At 45.3% G+C, this 18,552-nt stretch overlaps 1 protein-coding gene across 1 annotated transcript in view; it reads right to left on the reverse strand.

Annotated features, from left to right (window-relative positions):
- ENPP6 (ectonucleotide pyrophosphatase/phosphodiesterase 6) overlaps window positions 1-13,714 on the reverse strand; it is a 116,348-nt gene extending 102,634 nt beyond the window's left edge. The window contains exon 1 of the mRNA XM_041752211.1: window positions 13,315-13,714. Coding sequence (XP_041608145.1) covers window positions 13,315-13,555 — 241 coding nt within the window. The 5' untranslated portion in view covers window positions 13,556-13,714. The remainder of the gene's footprint in view (window positions 1-13,314) is intronic.
- Between the last annotated feature and the right edge of the window lie 4,838 nt (window positions 13,715-18,552).

The following is an 18,552-nucleotide window of genomic DNA, read 5'->3' on the forward strand; positions in this document are numbered from 1 at the left end:
GAGTAAGAGGAGCAAGAGATCAGATCCACCCACAGAGCCCAGCAAAAAGCACGATGGCCCTGGGTACTGGGGAGTCAATATGACAGGCTGAAAGTGGCAATGGTGTTGCTTTGGGTCCTGGGGAGGAGAAGCACATCCAGTGTGAAGATGAAGAGGGGAAGCTTAGAAGCCTATGGAATATGGCCAAAAGGAATCCAAATCCATTAAGACCAACACAGGTGCATGCATGCATCAGTGGTTTGCTAAGAACAGTGGAACCTTAGTAGATGAGGTTCAGCAACCAAACTCTTGAGTCTACAAAAAGGATAGATAACACAAGGCTTCCACCATGGGGTTGGACAGAAGTCCAGTTACTGGCTGAACCAGCAAGGTCACAATAAACATGAGTCAAGTGTCCCCTCTGAGCAAGCCCTGGGCCCCGATGCAGAAACAGACTGCTAACACTCCACTGCCTTTGAGCAAGTGTAGACCAAAAGCAGGATGGATCGCTGTGTGGACTGGCTTGGTCTGGAGGGGTAGCTGGAGGCCTTCAGAGGCTAGACACAAGTGGAGCCTGACAGACTGTCCTTAGTCCCACTCCTCAGAGGAGCAGTGGCAGCTTCCATGAGGTGACAGTGTTGCAGGAAGGATGATCACAGCGGCCTTAACCATGGGCATTGACCGTGGATCCTGGCTGGTTGTTGTTTGCAAGCCTGCAATGCAGACTGAGAAAACCAAACCAAACCACAAAACACTGCTTTATACTAGGATAGAAAACATCTTTTTAAAAACTCTTTTAGTGTGAATATATTTCTCTAAGTCACAAAGGCAGTGCAATGGGCCAAATGTTTGCCTCCCTGAAAAATTCATATATTGAAGTCTAGTTTCCAATGTGATATTATTAGGAGGCTGAGCCTCTGGGAGGTGCTCGGGTCACAAGGATAGGAGCCCTCATGAATGAGATTAGTGCCCTTATAAAAGGGATCCCAGAGAACTCTCTCCCCTTCTTTGTGCCTTGTGAGGATCCAATGAGAAAATGGTCATTTGCAACACAGAACCAGACCACTGGAACCAGACCACACTGGCATGCTGATCACAGACCTCCAGCCCCCAGAACTGTGAAAAATAAATTTCTGTTGTTCATAAGCCGTCTAACCTAAGGTTCTTTGTTACAGCAGCTTGAAGTAAACAGGAGGCTTTATCAATGTTAAATTCAAATGTCTGCTTACTCAACTAGAGATGAGCAAGTCCCATTGGATATGGATATATTTTTCATTTAATATTTTGAACAGAGAAATCATATTGTTCAAAAGACAGGCAATAAGACATCTCCCCTCCCATCTTCACTCTCATCTTTCTCTAAGAGTGAACCATGGTTCTAGTTTCTTATGTATTTTTAAAGATATGATTTTCCTCCAATTGGCAAAAACTCTTGGCTGTGGCCTGATGACCTTGAATGGTGGTATCTTCCGGCAGGTGCTGCTTGTTGCCTCCTGCCTCCTGGTGGGGCCTGCCCAGACAGGAGAGAGGGTTTGTGACCAGAGACTGGGAGAACATGTGTGTAAAGTTTTTAAAATCACTGACCACCCATATACAGTGCATGGCCTGGCTGCTGGGAACACCTCAGGGTGAGTGGCTTGGGGGCCTTCTGCAGGAGTGTAGACCCTGGTGACTTCTCTGAGATGCCCTCATGGCCTGACGGGTCTAGCCTCACATCTGCCCTCTTTGGTGGACTCATGGTGGGTTGTCTTGCTGTTCAGGGGTGTGGCCTAGAGGGGGTCCACCTCCTTTACCAATGAGAGCTCACCAAAGCCCAGAAAGGGAGCTCACATGGCCAGTGAGGGTAGGCCCAACAGGACAACCCTTTAATAGGCTTTCCTTATCTATCCCCCTACAGGGGCAGGGGCTGGCGCAGGCTGGGAGCACTTTTAGCCTGGTCTATGGTCTGCTAGTGAATGACTAGAAGCCTAATATTTGAGGTTCTTTTTCTCAAACACCTATGTTTCTTTAAGGCTTTTGCCTTCAACCATTTAAGCAAAATGTTTTCTCAAGTCCATCTGAGAAAGCCAAATTCTTATACACATAGATAATTTTTCAGAGAAAACTAGATGTGTTGCAGAGCCAGTGGGCTAATTTATATGCCTTGTGTGCAGAATCTGGAAGAAGGGCCAAGGCCCAGGGACCCTCTCAGGCAAACTCTATGGGTGGCTCACGCACTACATCCATAGACCTGGGGACCTCCATCCGTGCCTCTCACCCTCCCCCCAGGCCAGGGTCCTTGTCAGGGGCCATGAGCAGCCTGTGGGGTTAACTACAGACAACTTTCTTCAAATCTGTAGAAGAGGTCAAGGGGGACTTACTGTGATCATAACAGGAGAAGGATGCAGAATGTCATTGAGAACCCCACTCGATCACCCTTTCCCTCTGCCCTACCGCCGCCCCTGAGGATCTCCTTTGAGCCACATGACTATTCCCAGCACCTAGAACAGAGCACTTAGAACATTCCCAGCATATAGCTGGCACCCATTCAGTGCACAGTTAACCCCAGGGTTCCTCTTTCCCAGGCCTCTCATCTTAAAGCTGTGGGAACTCAGGACTAGGAAGATGATATGACTTTGCCGATGTCCGGGAGGGTCATGGCAGAGTCAGGAGAAGAAACCTGGCACCCTGCCCTCCCTGCTGAGCTCTATCTGGTCCACCAGCACTTCCTAACTTGCTTCCCATCAAATATTTTGGTTGAATAATGTGGGATGAACACAGAAGGCTACTCATACCGAGCAGGGGACCTGGCCCCTTGGCACACCTGCAACCCATTCATGGCCCACAGCACCCGGCTTGGGACACTCTGCTGCAGACATTTCCATGCACTCTCATGGTGACCCCACTTGTCCTCCTGCCACACAGCTGGCAACCACAGAAGCTCTCGCCCTTAAAGGCAGACATCCAGGGGGAGTTACTTCATCAAGGGGTAAAATATCTGCAGTAACCCCAACCAGAAGTCTGTTCACGATCTCAGCCAGAGAAGCCCTTTGTCCAAGTAAGACTGATCCACATGGTTCCATGATCTGTCTCCCAGACCCTTTCTCCCTGCTATAGAAATGGTTGAAGGTAAGAGTAGGTTATGATCGAGCACAATATCCAACAAGAGCCAAATGCTACACACAGGATCCAGAGGAGCCCCAGACCTGCCCCAGGTCCCCACCTGGGAGAGATGGTGGACACAATGGCCCTATTCATGGAAGGGGACTCTGAAACTTGAGTATGTGTTATTTAAAGTGTCTCTGAAATCAATGTTAGCACACTGACTCAGGCTCCCTCCAAAATGATTTTAAATGTCCTTGAACCCATTTTTGGCATATCACTCATGATGAGGCAGGTACTGAGAGCAGCATGGTTCAACCAAACTCCCAGAAGCCTTGGCAGGAGGAATATGGTCCTATCAATCAACACTGGGGTGAGAGGAAGGAGGGGGGAAGAGCAGCCGTGGTTTGAGGACTGTGGGGGTGAGCCTTCTGGAAAAGGGTTTGCTGTTATTATAATCAAAAGCTTTCACCACATTTTTAAGCTTTACCCACTACCCTAACCATTCCCTTCTTCGGGGAGTGAGGTTCCAGGAGCTGAATGCCATCTAACAAGAACTCCCTCTCATCACCATGGAAGCCAAGAGAAACACATTTTTTGAAAAGTGGCACTTTGCTGTAGAGAGGTCTGCTGATGGGAGCTTAAATAATGACGTGCCAGGAAAGATTATTTTTGTAAATTCCTGGAACACACATTTTGCTCTGGGCATGAGCCGGTTAGTACTCTTCACGCTTCTGTTGCCCCGTACTTTACCTAGCCAGCCTGCTTCTGTAGGCAGTCTGATCAGGACCCCTTATACACGCTGTAGTTTTTTTTTTTTTTTAATTTTATTTATTTATGATAGTCACAGAGAGACAGAGAGAGAGGCAGAGACATAGGCAGAAGGAGAAGCAGGCTCCATGCACCGGGAGCCTGACGTGGGATTCGATCCCGGGTCTCCAGGATCGCGCCCTGGGCCAAAGGCAAGCGCCAAACCACTGCGCCACCCAGGGATCCCCGCTGTAGTTTTAAGTTGAAACATGGAAAGATATGGTTAGGTGTCCCTGGGAAGTAAGGGAGAAAATGTAGACAAGGTCATGCAGATAGGAAGATAGATTTAACTGTCTATCTGTGAGAAATCTCCACCAGGCTGGGCCCAGCAGAGAGATAAGAAGTCCGTTCACTGGGGGTCCCCTGGGATCCGCAGGAGCATTTTCTATTACCCTCGTGGTTATTCCACATGTTTCTGGAACTCTCCTTGAGGACACTGTCTGATCCCCTATAGGGCCAACTCTAGGTGAATATCTTACTCCAACTTGAAATCTATTCTGATAAAATTTACTTCTCCCAAATAGATAGGCCTCCAAACTTTCCCATCTCTGGTTTCTGCTCATAGGAGCCCCCCACTCTGAATACCTTCTGGTCTTGAATTAGATCCGGGCTCCCTTCCTCTTACCTCCTCCTACCCTCTCATGGACGGTACGCCCTACTGGCATCAGCGAGTGCTGCCTCCTTCAACTCTTCCCTTAAAGCCCATCACAAAGAATAGATGCTTGAATGTTTGGAGTGGAAAAGGAAGAAAGGAGGAGCTTCCTGGTTATTTTCAAGTTAGCTTTCAAAAGCATCCCATCAATTGCATGTCTTTTTTTTTTTTTCTTAAGCAAATCCATCTCTCTCTAGCCCTTCAACCCACACCCAAGGGGTGAGTGGTTTAGCGCCCCTTCACCTGTCTTGTTATGCTTCTCTGATTTGTCTAAGCTACGGCCCTCACATCTCACAGGCTTAATAGATTTTTTTTTCTTAAGATCTGGCCCAAAACCCATCTCCTGTTAAAAATCTGTCCACTTATCTTTCAACATTTAGTTCTAGATCCACCTTCTACATGGAAATGTTCAAGCCCATTGTAAGTCCCAATAATACTTCCCTCCCCTGCATTGCAGGCACTGATCTCTATACCATTCCTTTTCATTAAGGCCCGTGAGTTTCCCATAAAATGCAACAAATACCCATTTCATGTGTGTGTGATACACTCCATTAATGTTCAAGATCATTCCTACCCCTCCTGCCCCTACTCTGAGAGGATTATGCATCCCTAACCTACCGGCATCAAGCTTGGCAATATAATTTGCTTTGGCCAATGGAGTGAGTAGATTGACTTGTGCCACCTTGAGTAGAGGTTCTAAACATCACCACCTCATTCTGACATTTCTCCTTTTCCCTCAGCCATGTGAGCAGTACATCCCATATAGAAGTTGCTCTTCCAGCCCGGGTCTCAAAATAAAGAGGAAATGGGGCAGAGCTAATCCTTAAAGTCCATGTACACAAGTGAGAGATAAACCTTGTTTGTAAGCCTTGATACAGCTTGTCACTACAACATAATTTAGCCTAATCTTAGTGATAAAGTGTGTAACAGGTTCAGTTTTTGTAAATGGTGGCTTTACACAAGGTGCCTCATTCTGTCCACCAACAGACCAGCTGGGTTAGTTTTCCTTTCTCCATTATTATTCGTCTCTCCATTATTCAATGACAGATAATGTGGAAACTCAAAAGAACTTGTTCAAATCCACTGGAGGGTTTTATGCTGAGTGAAGTAAGTCAATCGGAGAAAGACAAACAGTGTATGTTCTCATTCATTTGGGGAATATAAATAATAGTGAAAGGGAATATAAGGGAAGGGAGAAGAAATGTGTGGGAAATATCAGAAAGGGAGACAGAACATAAAGACTCTTAACTCTGGGAAACAAACTAGGGGTGGTGGAAGGGAACTAGGGGTGGTGGAAGGGGAAGAGGGTGGGGGGTGGGGGTGAGTGGGTGACGGGCACTGAGGGGGACACTTGACAGGATGAGCACTGGGTGTTATTCTGTATGTTGGTGAATTGAACACCAATAAAAAATTAATTTATTTAAAAAAAAGAACTTGTTCAAATCCTGAAAGTTCAGAGATGACAGAGCAGATGAAATTAGGTCTTCTGGGGCAAATTCTCAGCTCTTTCCACTTGGCCATGTCAGGGGTTGAATGGTGTTCTCCAAGAACATGCTGAAGTCCTATCTTGTAGTACCTGTGAGTGTGACTTTATTTGGAAACAAGGTCTTTGCAAGTGTATTCAAGGTAAAATGAAGTCATTAGGATGGGGTATACTCCAATATCACTGGTGTCCTTGGAAGAAGAGAAGAGACACAGAGACACCCAGGGAGAACACTACATGACAACAGAGGCAGAGGCTAGAGTGAGACATCAAGGCATCTACAGGCCAGGGAACACCAAGGATTGCTGGCGACACCAGAAGCTAAGAGAAAAGCATGGAAGAGATTCTCCCCTAGAGTCTTCCGAGAGAGCATGGCTCTGGCCAACACCTTGATATCAGATCACCAGCTTCCAGAACCATGAAGGAATAAATTCCTGTCGTTTTAAGCCACCCCAATCTGTTGTCATTTGTTACAGCAGCCCTAGGAAATCAATGCACCATGACTAACTCAATTTGGGGGCAGAAACAACCAGAAACTCTCAGTAAGTTGGGGGATAGAAGAGGTCTGTCTAAAAATACCTCATTCCTCCCTCAGTGGACTTGTGTCACCATCCCGACTGTATTTGTTCCCAAGAGCTGTCCTAACAGAGTACCGTAGCTTACACAACAGAAATTTATTTTTCACAATTCTGAAGGCTAGACATCTGAGATCAAGGTGTCCTCAGAGTTGGCCTTTTCTATGGCCTCTCTCCTTGGCCTCTAGATGGCTGTCTTCTCCCCGTGTCTTCACATGGTCTTCCCTCTGGGCCTGTCTGTGTCCTAATCTCTTCTTGCAAGGATATCAGTCATATTGGATTAGGGCCCACCCTAATGAGCCCATTTTCACTTAATTATCTTTTTAAAGACACTCATAGCCAAATGAGGCATTGAGGGTTAGGACCTCAAGATATAAACTTGCAGGGTCAGGGGGACACAATTCAGCCCACAATGCTACCTCATGTTTTCAAATGTCTGAAGAGCCTCTCATGATGCCTGTGTTCACAGCCTGGTCACTTAAGCAATCTGGGATGGAGGCTGAGAATATAAGGATGGCCCTGCCAGCCCTTTCAGTTGCCAGACCCATCCCAGGGTCCAATACCCAGGACCACATGAAACTTGGCCTTCACTGTCCTCTTACAGATGTTTAAGTGGTTCTGAACCATTTGCCTTATTCATGATTTACTGTTGTCTCTGCTTTCCTGGCTTCAGCTACCTTGGTGGGCATCAGGTTCTCTCTCTGGCTATGCTGACAATTAGTTTTCTGGCTAAATCTCCTCATTACCCCAGGCCTTTGATCCTCTACTTTGGCACAACCCCTCCTCATGGGTGTCTCTCCTTGTAATCCTCTTGGTGCCTCCAACCTTACAGTCAAAATTTAAAACAAAATTGATGACATATTTCGAGATATATAAGATTATTAGACATAACTAGTCATCAGTTCTCCTAAATGGCTGTTAATTACTTTCATAAAGCAAAACATAATTTCAGGTGTTTTTCCTTCTTACTAGTTTAGGCATATCTAGAACCGAAATAATAATTGACAAGTTCTCTGAAACTCTGAATGTTTTAATCATTTATTGTAATACTGCTTCACAACAATGAATTTTATCTGAAGAAGGCAGATAAATAATCCATGGTGCAGAGATGAAATATAAGGAGAGGGAGAAAGGAGAGAATGATGGAGTCATGTGGACTTTTCAAGTAGTGGGCGGGGAAGGCAGATCACTGCAGTGACTTTGGGAATGAAATCTGAAAAAAGAGGTGGAGCAAACCTTGGGTATTTCTGGGGAAAAGCATTCCAGCCAGAGGGAACAGCAAGTTCAAGCATCCTGAGGTGGCCATGTGCCTGGAACAGGTGAGGAAGCAAGAAGAGGGTCAGGAATGAGGCCGGAAAGGGACTGGATGGCCATATGGTACCATTTCTCAAAGAACTTCAGATTTTACAGGGTGAAAGCAGGATCTACTCGAAGGTCTGCATGGAGGAGCCACGTGATCAGATACATGCTGCAAGGACGACTCTGGTTGTCTGTGGAGCCGGACAGAAGGTAGGGCAGAGAGGGTGGAGGGAGCTCTAGGCAACCAAGAGAGCAGGCTCTAGGGATGGAGTAGGAGCAGTACAGGCTTTGCCATTGACCTTGAAAGTCCAGCCCTCTCAGGCTGTAGGAGAAAGGGAGGGAAGGAAGATGTGGAGCAATAAGAGAAAGGCCCAAGGAACGGTGGGTAAAGCCAGAGGAAACCGAGGGAGCTGTCAGGAAGGGGGAGCATGGCCCGGCCAAGCACTGTCCCTGGGCCGGAAATGGAGGCTTGAGGATTGACACTTGACCACTAGGAGGTCTTTGGTGAAAATGAAAGTGGAATTGGATTTTGTACAAGAGAGAAAGAGAGGAGAAGTAGCGGGCATACCAAATATCATGCATGCAAGGCGGCTTCTATATCGAGGGAAGCTAACACACTGGGGCCAATATCCCTGAGCAGATGCTGCTATTGGGGGAAGGGGAGGAGAGGCAGCCGCGGAGGCCGTGTCCACGCTGCTTTTGCTGTGGGGCTGTAAGGGTCCACGGCAAGCCCACCAAGTAAAACCTGAATTCCCCAGAAGCCTGAGGATGTGGACTTTTTTCAAAATGTGATTTCTCGAGTACTTTCTGCATTGACTTCTGTTGGTCCAAGTGACAGCCGGTTTTAATTTAAATCAGCTATTTTCTCAAAAGCAGGGAGAAGCGTACCTTATCCTGCAATCTCTTACTCCAGAATGTTGGATCCTTGATATCTAGAAAGAATTTGTTTCCGTGTAATTTCTAGGAGTGCAACAGGAAACACATTGGCACAAATGTTAATTCTAATGCTTGATATCCTAGGTTTTGCTTTGATTCCAGTAGATCAATAAACACCTTTATTCAGACTCTTATTGCCTCCTGGACTGGTCTTGAGGAGACTTGTGTCCCTGGGTCCCAGGTCCTGTGCATGACCTCCTGGCCACTCCAGAACTGGGGTCAGAGCCCTGCTAATTACTGTGAGAATCTGGCTTCTGACACCTGCTCTCCAATCTTGTTACTGAAATTCTTTGGTGTCTGGAGTGAGACACCCAACCTCCCTATACTTTATTTACTAGTTTTAGGTTTTAAATGTTGAACTGATAATAACATATCGCAGAACAAACTAATTTCAGCATATGTTTTTCTCTTGGTAGATTAAGTTCAATAAAGATTAAATTCTAGACCAGCTTTGCCACTACTCAGGACGTTTCTGGACCGCTTTCCCCAAATGCTTAATCAGAAGCGTTCAAGAATTACAAACAAATGTTGCCCTTGGCCTTGACAAAATGACGCCAAGTTCTACTCCCTCAAAAATATCCAACACTTTCTCTTAACCCATGCTCTGGATTAAACACATCACTGCTTTTCATCCATGGATTTTATGTTAAACTTTACTAAAATGTGGATTTACCTCAGAGAGAATAACTTTTCAACAAGAACCACAGTAAGAGAGATTAAAACAGAAAGCAGAGCAGTGGTTGTGTTTACACAGTGGTTGTGTTTTAACTAAAATTAAGTTGATCCACACACAGCTCTTCGGAAAGGTTATGCATAAAGTAAGATATAGCGATATGCATGCCATGCTCGTAGCTCTTTATTCCAGCTCAGAGTCCACCTCCTTCAAAATGCTTCATGTGCTGCTCCAACTGGAAGAAAATTCTTCTCCCTTCTGGCCTTCTGTAGCATATTAGGAAAGTATCCTCTGGTCCTTTGTGTTTTTTTTGTTTTGTTTTGTTTTGTTTTGTTTTTGCTAGATAGGGCTGCATAACAAAATACCACAGACTGGCTAGCCAAACAATAGTTCTAGAGGCTAGAGATCCAAGGTCTAGGTGCCAGCAGGTTTGGTTTCTGGTGAGGCCTCTCTCCTTGGCTTGCAGATTGCGCTTTCTCACTGTGTCCTCACGTATGGCCTTTTCTCTGTGTACATTTATCCTGGTATTTCTCCCTCTTTTGAAAAGACATCAGTCAGATTGGATTATTACACCCCCCGCCCCTCAGCCTCACTTCAACTCACCTCCTCAAAGACCATATCTTCACATGCATTACATTCTGAGCTACTAGGGGTTGGGACTCCCATACATAAATTTTGGAGGGAAACAATTCAGCCCTTTTCATTTATTTTAGAATAATATTATGTATCTGATGTGTCTCTCCTCCTCAACTTGATTGTGAGCTTCCTGGATGAAAGGCCTTGTTTTTAAGATTCTGTGTGCCCCTACCAATCTGTTATTTAATGGATCTTCTTGATCACTGTTGGAATTTTGTTCATATTTGTCCTGATATCAATATATATTTTGAAGGAGAAAAAAGAATCAGCCACAGTGGCTTCATGGCAATGACTGGGCTAGAGGATTTCCTTGCGCATCCCACAACTGTTCATTCCCCATCACCATCCATGTGGTTTCCCAAAAAATTCTCCCTCTAGAGTTTCAGTCGTTTGGTTAATTTCTTCTATTTAGACTTCCCAAGAGGTGCCAGTCCTAACTTTTTCAAATTCTCCATGTGCTTCTTATTTTCATATCTGCATCTGGCCTGACTTGGGACCTGACTTGGGACCTGGAAATGAACAGGCTCAGGGCAGTGCAGCGGGCTGCCCAAAGTTGTCCAACACCATCCTGATCCCGAGAGGACCCCAACCAAGCTTTTCCAATCCCAAGGCCGATAACCTAATATTCTTCACTATGCAAAGATAAGAACGCCAAAGGCTTTATGTCTTGTGGGCAGTAATTTATGTAACGAAGTGAGATCATAGTCTCTCTTAGAAATCCCAATGAACCTTATAACAGTATATCCTTTAGTACCAAAGGGACCCAGCATACTTATTTTGTCAATTCATAAAATGCTCAAATGCTCAAACCATATGTTTAAGTACAACTCCCAATGGATATATCCTTCCTTAAATGAAAACAGAGAAATTTTTCAACATCAGGTAGAAAAATAAGCATGGATACTGGGAGGAATAGTCTAAATGTAGCCCCAAGTCAGTTCCAGGGCAGTGGAGATGATACCAGCTTCGTAGGTTGGCACCTCCCAGCCCCCAGTCCTGCTCTAAGGCATATGTTCATGCAGTAGGTACAAGACAAACCCAAAGATATGTGTACTTGAACATGAGCCTTGCTAGACACCTTCTGTGTACAATATTGCTTTCATAGGGGCATCTGGGTGACTCAATAGGTTAGGCATCGAACTCTTGGTTTCAGTTCAGGTCATGATCTCAGGGTGGTGAGATCGAGTCCTGTTTGGGGCTCCATGCTCAGCGCAGAGTCTCCTTGAGATTGTCTCTCCTTATCCCTCCTGCTCACGCACTTTCTCTCTCTCTCTCTCTCTCTCTTAAATAAATAAATAAATCTCTTTAAAAATTGCTTCTATAAAACTGAGACCATCAATGTAAGCAAGCCTTTCAAATAATACATTGTATCATCTAAAAATATTTAGGCATAACACATATGGAGCTCTTGTGGTTTCCTTGGGCCAGACTCAGTTTGAAAGTGAAGGTGAGATCTTTGCCGAACACTCATGGGTGTGCGTGTCCACCATGGAAAGGGCTCTTCTGTCATGAGTAGACAAGTGAAAACACCCCTAGCCTGAGAAGAAGGTGTGTCTCTGCATGACTGAGGCTTTGTGCCAATTATTCCTTGTGCCAATATCAGGAATGTGGGTTTGACAAACAAAAGACCATGTCACTGGCTTGGCTTTCTCTGTGGAGGCTGTAACGGCCCCCTTTTCCTCATTGGAGCCTGACTTTCTAAAATGGATTTTGTTCATTTTCCACTCTGATGGAGAAAAACTGCACGTGGCAGTTTATGAATTGGGTCTCCCAGCAAGGCTCTGAAAGACAACTGGAGTAGGGGTGGTCTGTATGTGTGAAAGTCCCGGGACAGAACTGAAGTCAGGCTGTGACACACAATGACATCTATGTGTGACCCAGCAGCCAGCAAACCGACTCCCTGCAAGGGGAGAAGCATGCCAAGTGAGGACGAGAGGACTTTTGTTCATCCTCTTTATCTTACAGATGCTGGTTGTTTGTCTGTTGGGGGAAATTAAAAATAAGCAAATAAATTCCTTGCTTGTGTGCCGTCTGGATTTTTTTTCTCCCCATGCTTTCATTTTGAATCCTCCAAAGTATCTTCCTCCCTTAATTTTATGGCATTATTATGTACACATGTATCCAGTATCCATGCATGAAGTCAGAGATATCAATTTGTCTTTCCAGACTCCTTTGGGTTTGCCGCTGTGTAGAGATCCATAATGAGATACAAGAGTTCCCGTCCCCTTCCCGTTAACATAATTTATAGTTTTCCCTGTGCTCAGAGCACGGAGCTAAGTCCTGCATAAGCAGCAATAACAGTGCATTCTTAACAGCCTCCCTGGAAGGTTTGCTAAATTCTTTCTGAGAGCCTCTTGCTGGCCCTCACAAAGGTTAGCTAAAAAATAAACTGGAAGCTGGGAATCCAACTGTGAGAGCAGAAAGTACATTCTATTGCACAGATAGAGGACCGAGTTTGTGCAATCACATTTGGCATTCCGGCGAACCCTGATGAAGATCATTTTTAGGCAAAAATCAACTTCCCAAACCCAGGCATGCTCTGAGTTGGCTAGGTTTTTTTTGTTTGTTTGTTTGTTTTGTTTTGTTTTGTTTTAATAGATCCTAAAAGTTAAAGATGGGAATCTGAACTGCAAAGCAATTTTTTTTTCATCTCCACATCATTTTACCTGACCCAAGAAGACAAAAGAGGGGCAAGTGGCATTGCTAAGTAATAACTTCAGGATATGACCTACAGGTTCTCTCCACGTAATCCAAGAATCCTATGTGTGATTTTCATAGTCGAGCACATTGATAAACACCTCCCGGATGACAGATGAGTGCGGAGCAAAAGGGACAGAGGGAATTTGGTACAAACACACGAAGACCTGTTGACTTTCTACCTTGAACTCAGAAAGTATGGCGTTACCTCGAATTTTTATCTGTGGCACAAATAACTACTTTTAAAATCACCTATTCATGTGGTTCTCCGTTCCTCCGCACCAGGGCAGGACCTTGGCATAGCTTTTGGAGACTCACACGACTGTGAAAAAAGAAGTCTCAGCCAAGAACTTTGGTGTCCCAAAGGACAGAGGGCAACCTGAACATTTAAATAAGCTCCTCAATGCCAGGAGCTAACTGCTCCCTGTTGGACTCCAGCCCACACCCCCACCACCTCCCCAGGCATCCACCCAGTGGAGGACCCAGTACTCACCAGTCATTAGGGTGTAGTAATTGGGGTAAGAGAGACTGGGAAAGTCAGGTGTCAAGTAATCCACTTTCACTCCCCTGCTCACGATTTCTTTGAAACCAGGCAAGGACTCCAGGGCCTCATCACTGATGTAGTCCGAGCGAAAACCATCCAGCAGAAACACCAGGAGCTTCCGGCCCCCCGTGGCTGGCTGCGCCAGGCTGAGTGCAAGGACCAGCAGGAGGGCTCCGAGCTTCAGGGCCATGCTGCCAGGAGCCTGCCCGCCTGGCTGGCACAGCCGTCCCGTTGCAAAGGCTGAGGATGGGGAATCTGGAGCTCTTCTCTCTTCTAGGGGCTGGACCTTGACTGGCTGGCCTTCCCCAGCCAAGTTCACTTTCAGGATTTAAAGGTACAGCACCCCCTTTTAAAAAGCACTGATGCTCGCCTTTTACTGGAGAGCCCAGAGCCCCCACTCCTCCGGAGAGCCTGGGTCCCCAGACAACCCAGAATCCACACCAGGGGACAGAGGGCACTGAAGAAACCCCTCCCCCCCCTGTAAGTAGGATCAGCCCTAATCCAGAGGCAGCCCATCCAGGTGCCTTCCTGAAGTTTTAGCAACAAAAAGCATTCTGTTTGTGATAAGAAAACCATTTTCCCCCACACCCTGATTGGAATGTCCCTGAATAGGTTCATGTTGACCTTCTGAGAAATCGGTAACCTGAATGCTATGCGACTCCCGCGGTTCTTTTGTCTTTAAGCGGTTTTTTTCTTTTACCTTTAAAAGATACCTGTAATTGCTAATCGGGGCTCTCTTCCTCCTCGGAGGCGGAGAGCCCGTTTGCACAAACGTTCAATAAACCCTCTTGCTTGTTGCATCTGCCTGTCTGGGGTCTGAGTCTCTGGGGCGTCCACCGGGACACGTTGGCACCCGTGAGCCAGGGTCCAACAGGCACCTTATGATTTGGGGTAAGAGTTCCAGAAATACAGGCACCCGCAGAGAGGTGGAATTTTAGAAGATGACACACGTCCACACTAACTTCGCAGCTAGGCTAACCAAAGGGTGGAGCCAAGGAAAGGGACAATCTTTTAATTTGCAGCTGTCCCACGTCTCTGCTCAATTTAAACCCTCTTACTGACTTTTTTCATTCGCAGTTTAGTCACACGAACCTCCTAATTCGGTCTATAAACGAGAGATGATAAAATTAGGTGGGCACCTTAGTGAACTTTTCGGCTTTGCCTCTGTCGCCAGGGCGTTTAAGAACAAATTACTTGTCTCTGTCTCAGCCACTTGTTTTGTTTTTCCCATGCAACTATATACAGTCTTTATTGTCCTATTTTTCAAGTTGCTGGTGTCCAAACCCATCTGCAGGAGGAGGCGGTTCTCAGCCGAGCTACAGAGCTAGAGGGTCGAACAACCGGAGGTCACTACTGGCAGACTGGTCCGAGGTAGCATTGCCCCAGGAGGGCAGCCAGGAGGCAGAGAGGCAGAGGAGGAGAGTTTGCGATGAAGACACAGATATAACCATGTGGGCTTCACGATGAGAAGGATTAGGCAAAGGAGGTCCTCAGGGGCTGGCCAGGAGGTCAGTGAGGTGTAGCAAGGCCGGGGGGGGGGGGGGGGGGGGGGGGGGGGGGACCAGGCCCTACGTCCAGATTGCTGGGGTTCCCCAGGGTGGGTCTTTCATTTGGCAGAAAATTTAATGTAAAGGCTTATAAAATGAGCATGGCCCATAGCAAGAGCTTAACAAAAGCTAGGTATTATTAGCATTATAACAGTGCTCAGAGCCCTGAGGAAAACTGCAAGGCCCAGGGCAAAGCTTTACAGGGGCCGACCCACCGACTGACTGACTGACCGACCACAGCCAGACACCAGCCACCTGAACCTTGGTCAATTCTAAAATGCCTCCCCCTCGGGATGAGCACTGGGTGTTATGCTATATGTTGGCAAATTGAACTAAAAATATAATAAAAATAATAATAATAATAATAAATAAAAATAAAAATAAGATGCATCCCCCAGCCCTGGCCTCGCTCCATGCCCTCTCTTCTGCGTTTAGAGTCAGGCCGAGATCACCAGTCACTTTCTAGACTGTGTAGCACATCAGCCAAATTGCCATTCCTGCCTCAGTGGACTTAGACAAGGATCAGACTTCATTTTTCTAATAAAAGTAATGTTTTTCTACAATTAGAAAAATAAGGGAGCTTTTCCTTAATGTTTGTTGGTTTGAAGACACAATGTCATTCTTATTTCTTTGAGCTATGAGTTATTACTATTATTCTAAGCAAAAAACAGGAGGAAAAGAAAAAGGAAGGGAGGGAGGGAGGAAGGGAAGAAGAGAAGGAAGGAAGGAAGGAAGGAAGGAAGGAAGGAAGGAAGGAAGGAAGGAAGGAAAAACCACAAGGAGGGAAAAAAGACGGGAAAGGTGCTGATGAACTGGTGGGCTGCCCTGGCAGTGAATGCACACATGAAACGAAGACTAGCGAGCTAGCTGCCAGGTCCTGAGCAGTTCTGGGTTTTAGACTGCGGAGGTGGTGTAACAGTACAAGCCTACATGATTTGACTTTGGGGGAGGAGGAGCCTGGGCTCACTTGGAGAAAAGTTAAGGACTCCAAATTTTTAAGGATGAGTATACATGGGATATGAACTTTCCTCTCCCACTATCTGGAGGCACAACCCAAAATATGACTTCCTGAGTGTCCACCAGGCCCTCAGAGGTTCCCAAGGCTCTACTGACAGTGCTGTGACATGTCTGGATGGGGGCACTGCTCATGTGGCTTATGTTGTTTTAGAATGATCTTATTGTTTTATGATAATGTTTAGACAGTTTCTCTAAAGTTTTGGGTCAGTAAATTATTATAAGTAAGCACCTTTAATATATATACCAACATACAAAAAAGAAAAAAAAAAGAATGAAAACATATGGGATGGAATTCAACCCAAATCCCAGCATTGCAAGATCCCTGGGTGGCTCAGTGATTTAGCGCCTGCCTTCGGCCCAGGACATAATCCTGGAGTCCTGGGATTGAGTCCCGCATCAGGCTCCCTGCATGGAGACTGCTTCTCCCTCTACCTGTGTCTCTGCCTCTCTCTCTCTCTCTCTCTCTCTCTCTCTGTCTCTCTCTGTCTCTCATGAATAAATAAAATCTTAAAAAAAAAAAAAATCCCAGCATTGCCTGCAGTAAAACTCCTCCTAATCTTTTACCCTCTGGTCTAGAAAAGGTTGGAAGTAAAAGCCGAAAGGCAATAGATCAGAAAATGTGATTAATATTAACCACCCAAAGTCTCATGATCCAAAGTCTATGTGTTTGTAATCTGGAGGAGCTTGTTTGGGTGTGGTTATCATCACCTATATTTAAGAAGAGTATTTCTTACTACTTGTTTTTCAAAGGTTGACAATGCTATAAGGTCATTGCCCACAGCACTTTAACTCAGACAATGCAGAAAAATGGCAAATTTCCTCCACAATTTGGAACCACCTTTGTGTTGAAAGCTGCTCCAGGTCTCACTAGGGGCATGCCTGAGCTCTCTCAGGAATGTGCTGCTTAGACCTGTCAGCACTCTGGGACCTCACCTCTGTGGAGAGGCAGGGGACATGGAAGAAAATAAACCAAGGCTTGCAGAAAGAAGACAGGATTCCATGGCCTGGATTCTGGCATTATGCAATTGTGTGATCTTAAGAAAGTTACCTTCCCATTCTTCAGTTTTCTCCTCTGAAAAGTGAATTTCTGAATTTCTGAATTCTCCTCTGAAATTCAGGTCCTTTCCAGCTAGGGACCTGAATACCCATTTTTCTAAATCCAAATGGCCAACATGCACATAGAGAGATGCTTAATGTTACTCATCATCGAGAAATGCAAATCAAAACCACAATGATATATCCTCTCAGACCTGTCAGAATGGCTAGCATCAGAAAGACGAAAAATAACAAGTGTTAGTAAAGATATGGAGAAGGAAATAAAATCACTATCCCAAAGAGATAACTGCATCTCCATGTCTACTGCAGTATTACTTACAATAACCAATATATGGAAACAACCTAAGTGTCCATCTATGAACGAAAGGAGAAAGAAGATGAGGTGTACACCTACACAATAGGATATTATTTACCATGAGAGAGAAGGAAATCCTGCCATTTGCAACAACATGGATGGACCTTGAGGTTATTATACTAAGAAAAATAAATCAGGCAGAGAAAGACAGATAACTCTATGTTCTCACTTGTGTGTGGAATCTAAAAAAAACCAAAATCATAGAAGTAGACAGTGGAATGGTGGTTGCTGGGGACTGAGGGATGGGGGAAATGGGGAGATGTTGGTCAAAGAGTACAAACTTCCAGTTATGAGAAGAATAAGTTCCAGGATCTAATTACAGTATGGTGACTACAATTAACCAAATACTTGAAAGTTGTTAAGAGAGTAAATCTTTAACGTTACCACCACCACAAAACAAACAAACAAACAAACAAAAAACCCACAAACACAAAAGCAAAAAACCCAAATGGCAATTATGTAAGGTGGCAGAGGTGTTAACTAACCTTACTGTGGTAATCATTTTGTAATATATATGTGTATTGAATCAAAAGAGAGAGAGAGAGAGAGAGACTCTGGCAAGTATGAGAGTTAAAGGTGAAAAGGACTCCAAGGTGGCATTAAATAAAGTGCATACAATAATCATCCTATTTGTGCCTACCAGAAAAGTAGTCTTTGTACACTTTTTAAATGGAAAAGTTCTCCAAGAACAAACTCCCTCTAAAAAAGGCAGCTGAATAAGCAGGATCACACGAATACTAAGTAGTATATCTAGAAACTATTAGCCTGATTCTTCATCTCATGCTTTTTGCTGTTTCAAAGTGGGGGAGCTGGGATCCTCTCTTTACTACTGTCGGCAGCCCCCGAGTAGCAACCACTGTTTGCCTTCGGACGGGGCCTGCGGTGGTGGACCTCCAGGCTCACTTCTCAAGAGCACAGATAAAGGCTGAACACACCCCCACCAAAATTCCAGCCAGTAAGACTGGGTTAACATGTAGTTTTTAAAGTTCCTCTTTAAAAAAATAAATAAAAATAAAGTTCCTCTTTTGATTCTGGTCAAAAGCCAGGCTTGGGAAGCACTGCGGATGGTGACCAGCAGCAGTGGACAAACCTGAGCAAGCTGATGTCACTAACAGATTTTGTATTTTAGAAAGCAGGCTCCCAAAGCCCTGTGGAGGCAAAAACAGTGTTGGTGAGAGCAAGGATGACAATATCCACCTTCCTTGATATTAA

Source organism: Vulpes lagopus, chromosome 4 (genome assembly GCF_018345385.1).
Source record: "Vulpes lagopus strain Blue_001 chromosome 4, ASM1834538v1, whole genome shotgun sequence".
In the NCBI taxonomy this organism is placed as follows: domain Eukaryota; kingdom Metazoa; phylum Chordata; class Mammalia; order Carnivora; family Canidae; genus Vulpes; species Vulpes lagopus.